The 4606-nt window shown below is 37.6% G+C and overlaps 1 protein-coding gene across 1 annotated transcript in view; it reads right to left on the bottom strand.

The window, feature by feature from the left end:
- The window catches only part of LOC107740944 (rho guanine nucleotide exchange factor 26), a 98361-nt gene that overhangs the window by 6711 nt on the left and 87044 nt on the right, over positions 1–4606 (bottom strand). The window contains exons 13-14 of the mRNA XM_016553514.1: positions 1983–2044; positions 1531–1632 (exon numbers count right to left, since the gene is read on the bottom strand). Coding sequence (XP_016409000.1) covers positions 1531–1632; positions 1983–2044 — 164 coding nt within the window. The remainder of the gene's footprint in view (positions 1–1530; positions 1633–1982; positions 2045–4606) is intronic.

Raw genomic sequence — 4606 nt, 5'->3', positions numbered from 1 at the left:
ATAATAATTGTTTAAATTAATATAATGATTAATACTTTCGACTCCCATTTTCTTAAAAATGGTTTAAAGGCTGAAATGTAAAGTTTATCATTTTATAAAACTTGTATATGAACTGTAAATTATGCTTTTTACAGTCATTTTACAGTTTAATATGGTACTATAGACATTGCCCTACCCCGCTCATATGGTATTCATTTTATTTGTGCAGGTCTTAAAAAGTCTTAAATTTGCGCTTAAAAATCTTGCAGAAACCCTGTAAATAAATATTCCAAACCAGGTTTGCTTCCAATACTTATTCAGTCAGTTCAAAAACTCTGCTAAAATCTGCTAACAAAATTTATAGCATCTGCAAGATCTAAAACCATCATCCAGATTTGGTCTCTAATCTTTTTATACATAGTTTCAAGTTTCAAGTTTCAGTTTATTTATATAGCACGTATCTTATCTTCATTTAAGGATAGAAAATTTTGGGCTAGCCAAAATTTAACTTCATCTAAGCATTTTATTAAAGAAGTAAAAGCAGAGGGATCATTTCTCTTGATAGGTAGATAAATTTGGGTATCGTCGGCGTAAAAATGAAAAGACACCCCATGTCTTCTTAGAATGATTCCCAGAGGAAGCATATACAGGGAGAAAAGAGAGGGTGCCAAAACAGAGCCTTGAGGAAGACCGCTGGTTAAATGAGCAACAGAAGAAGAAAAGTTACCTAACTTGACTAAGAATTTTCTGTCAGTGAGGTATGACTGAAACCAGCGAGAAACCAGCCTGAAGATGTGCTTTCAGTTTGATAAGGAATCCTCCCCGGCTGCCGCGTTTTCTCCTGCGTTTCCTCCGTTTTATGTTGAGAGGCCACTGGCGAATACACTCCGGGATGTCCGTTGGAAAACTCCCGTGCGCTTGGTTAAAAACGCGTTGCACGTCCGGCTTACAAATGTCGATTAAAGAGGTACGAATGTCCAGGAGAGACTGTCGGTCATAAACCAGGAGTGTGCAGCAATTAGGAAGCCAGGCAAACATCCATACAAATAAACAAGAGAGCAGCAGACGGCCAGCCAAACACACAGGCGCCATCTTGAATCCACATAGAGACCTGATTCCTCATTTCATTCCTACATACTATCATAAACCCTGAAACAGAAACATGTTTGTATTTTATAAAAGTTGATAACAGTGTCACCACATGCATTAACTGCGGATACTGTTTTCTATATATATTCATTTTTCGTTGGATATTCTTTTTTTTTGTCCCTCTGTTTCTTTTTCTGAATTTCGTATTTAGTGGTTTTCAATTGTATCTGAAAACCTTAATGAAAAAAAAAGTTAATGCTTCTGTTCAGACCGACACGACCATTCACATGCATCCATACATGCCACCTACTATCAAAGAGTGAAACTGTATTTTCAGCCTGTCTGCCATTTTTCCCCCGCATTGGAAAAGACAAATCAAATGAGAAAGTCAGACTGAATTCTCATGTTGATGTGAACAGGCCTTTAGAACGAAGAATGGAAGAAAAAGGAGGATAATCTCACCGTCTACGGTCTGTGACACCAGCACCACATCAGTCACCTGTAGAGAGAGCTCATCCGGCTGCCTGGCCGTGTATGTCCTTGTCACCTCAACCTGCATTGCATCTAATGAAGAAATACAAACAAACATTTCAAATTAAAACAAAATAAATATAATAATAATACACTAAACACTATGACAATCTGGTATTTAAATATGCCTCCCTAAATGTAAGTCAAGAATTTTTTATTTTATTATCCACTAGGCAATAACTATCATAAACTAATAGCAATACTACACCTCAACATGCAGCATGACTTGAGGTAACATTCACATTCATGTGTGTTTAGGGTTTTGTAAGTTTTGTAATGGTTATTTTGATTGGTGATTTGACAGACAGTAGCGGAGTAGTGTTGCTGTAATACACTGCAAAGCCAGAGGGTGGTGCTGCTTCGCTGAGGCTGGCTGTACTCACTCATTCTGTCGTTGTTACTGTTGTTCTGTCCCAGAGCGCTGATCCAGCGGGCTCTCTCATTACTATCACAAAAGAAAACATACATCATTAACTTATAACCACTGAAACAGTTTTTTGACTCACAGTTGTATGTGATTTCTGTTAAAACTGTCGAAACCAAATAACAAAGAAGCTATTCCTTTATTGTTCTGGACATTCACAGACACACACCTCCAGACTGGTATAACAGCAGGTAAAGTTACTAGGAGAAACTTGACCTTGGTGCTGAAGCATTCATTACATTCAGTACAAGAAGTGTCTGTTCAATCTTGTAAGCTCCTTTGTGTTTGTTCAATTTTGATTGAGAACATGCTACCGCTTTTTACAGAAAGAAAGAAAGAAAGAAAGAAAGGAGAGACGCAGTGAGAAAAGAAAGAGACGGGATTCCATCAAATCCTTGCACGATTTGACAGAGTCAAATTCAGCACAAATATCCCACAGTAGAGTATTGAGAAAGTAATGGGTGGTCATCTGTCAGAAACTAATTCTCTTTTGTTAAAATATATATTCTATTAAGTTGTGAGAGAAAAATACTGAAAATCAGGGCATTTTCAGAGCTGACCTGGAGTGAGTCAGCCAGCCTGTGGGATTCTCAGCCCAACTGTAGAGCAGACAGACACCAGACCAGTCTCACAATCTGAGCAGACAGCCTGAGCTGACCAGCTGCATGAGTCACGCTTGGCTCATTCTGGTCCCATTTAAAGCAGAAGGGGTCACAAAGGCCCCTTCTGCCTGTTTTATTACCGGGAACATTAATGAGCCTTAGTGCGTTGTGATTCATTCATTGACTAATTAGTGTTTAAAGAGTAATTAGTGTTTAATAGAGTCATTGACAAAGAGGGGAGGAAAGAAGATGGAAAATCTTTAAGGCTAAACTCCCGTTGTACATGTAATATGACTGATTACAAATAGTTACGTGTCTAAAATGGCTTACAAGTTTCTTGAGCAACAAATCATACTAGCATAAGTTCTGAAGGACCACGTGATATGAGACTGCAGAAATGTCTGCTGAAAATTCAGCTGAGCCATCACATGAATAAATTACATTTTAAAATAGAAAACTATTATTTTAAATAGTAATATTGCACAATATTACTGTTTTTATTGTTTCTTGTACTGTGGTCTTGGTGAGCATAAGAGACTTCTTTAAAAAAGACCACACATTTTTGTTGTTTTTATAAAACAACACACAAATCAACAATATGTGCCTGAACTGTTGCAATGAGGAAATGACACAATGACACGTGACAACCACATACAGATTGTGCATATCCAGATATTTAATATATGTGAAGCAAACTATGAGAACAAGTATGTTCAGTTGAACCAATCTCCCTTAGCCGCATTCTGCAGGGTGTGTAGTTAGCCTGGGAAGGGCAGCTGTCTATTCACATCCCTGGAATCTGAGCACACATGGTCACAACAGGTAGCAAACGCCTTCCTGCTGCTCTGCATTACACCAGCTGAATTACTTATCTGAGACCCAGAAGCCAGTGAAAGAACAGGATAGCAAAAAAAACCCCAGCTTCCACTTCCACCCTACATAATGCTTTTAACATTAATTGAACAGTGTGGTTAAAAAAAGCTCTTCCTTAACCAATAACTTCAAATGTTCGTAATTGGTAAAAAAAAAAAAAAAAAAAGACATTCTGCAGGGTGTGTAGTTAGCCTGGGAAGGGCAGCTGTCTATTCACATCCCTGGAATCTGAGCACACATGGTCACAACAGGTAGCAAACGCCTTCCTGCTGCTCTGCATTACACCAGCTGAATTACTTATCTGAGACCCAGAAGCCAGTGAAAGAACAGGATAGCAAAAAAAACCCCAGCTTCCACTTCCACCCTACATAATGCTTTTAACATTAATTGAACAGTGTGGTTAAAAAAAGCTCTTCCTTAACCATAACTTCAAATGTTCGGTAATTGGTAAAAAAAAAAAAAAAAAAAGACACTCACCATTCCTTTAAATATGATGAAAACAACTAGACTTTTTAGTGGTAAAAAATAACTAATTGTACTAAGGCCCATTCACATTACTTATGATAACTATAACAGTAACTAGAACTATGAAGTTAACACTACAACTATAATGATAAATTAAAGCTGCAAGCAGCGTTGAAAAGGCCCTCGCACCCGGAGCCACCTCCACCCGGTGACCTTAGGAAAACCTTAGTGAACGGTGGGCAATATGCATTTAATGTGGTATATACAGTGCCTTGCGAAAGTATTCATACCCCTTCATTTTTTTCACATTTTGTTATGTTGCTGCCTTATGATAAACTTCTTTAAATTACTTTTTTCCACATCAATCTACACTCCATATACCATACTGACAAAGCAAAAACAGAATTGTCACAACTTCGTAAATTTATTAAAAATAAAAAACTTAAATAAGTACATTGCATAATTATTCATACCCTTAACTAATATTTAGCTGAAGCACCTTTACAGTCTCAAGTCTTTTTTTTTGTTTGATGCGACAAGCTTTGCTCATCAGCATTTGGCAATTATCTGCCATTCCTCTTCTCATCTCTTCACCTCTCAAGCTCTGTCAGGTTTCTCCAGAAATATTTGATTGGGTTCAAGC

Source organism: Sinocyclocheilus rhinocerous, unplaced genomic scaffold (genome assembly GCF_001515625.1).
Source record: "Sinocyclocheilus rhinocerous isolate Xijiao unplaced genomic scaffold, SAMN03320098_v1.1 scaffold3144, whole genome shotgun sequence".
NCBI classification, from domain to species: domain Eukaryota; kingdom Metazoa; phylum Chordata; class Actinopteri; order Cypriniformes; family Cyprinidae; genus Sinocyclocheilus; species Sinocyclocheilus rhinocerous.
Note: the sequence above shows the minus strand (reverse complement) of the source record. Positions and strands in the feature narration are given on the sequence as shown.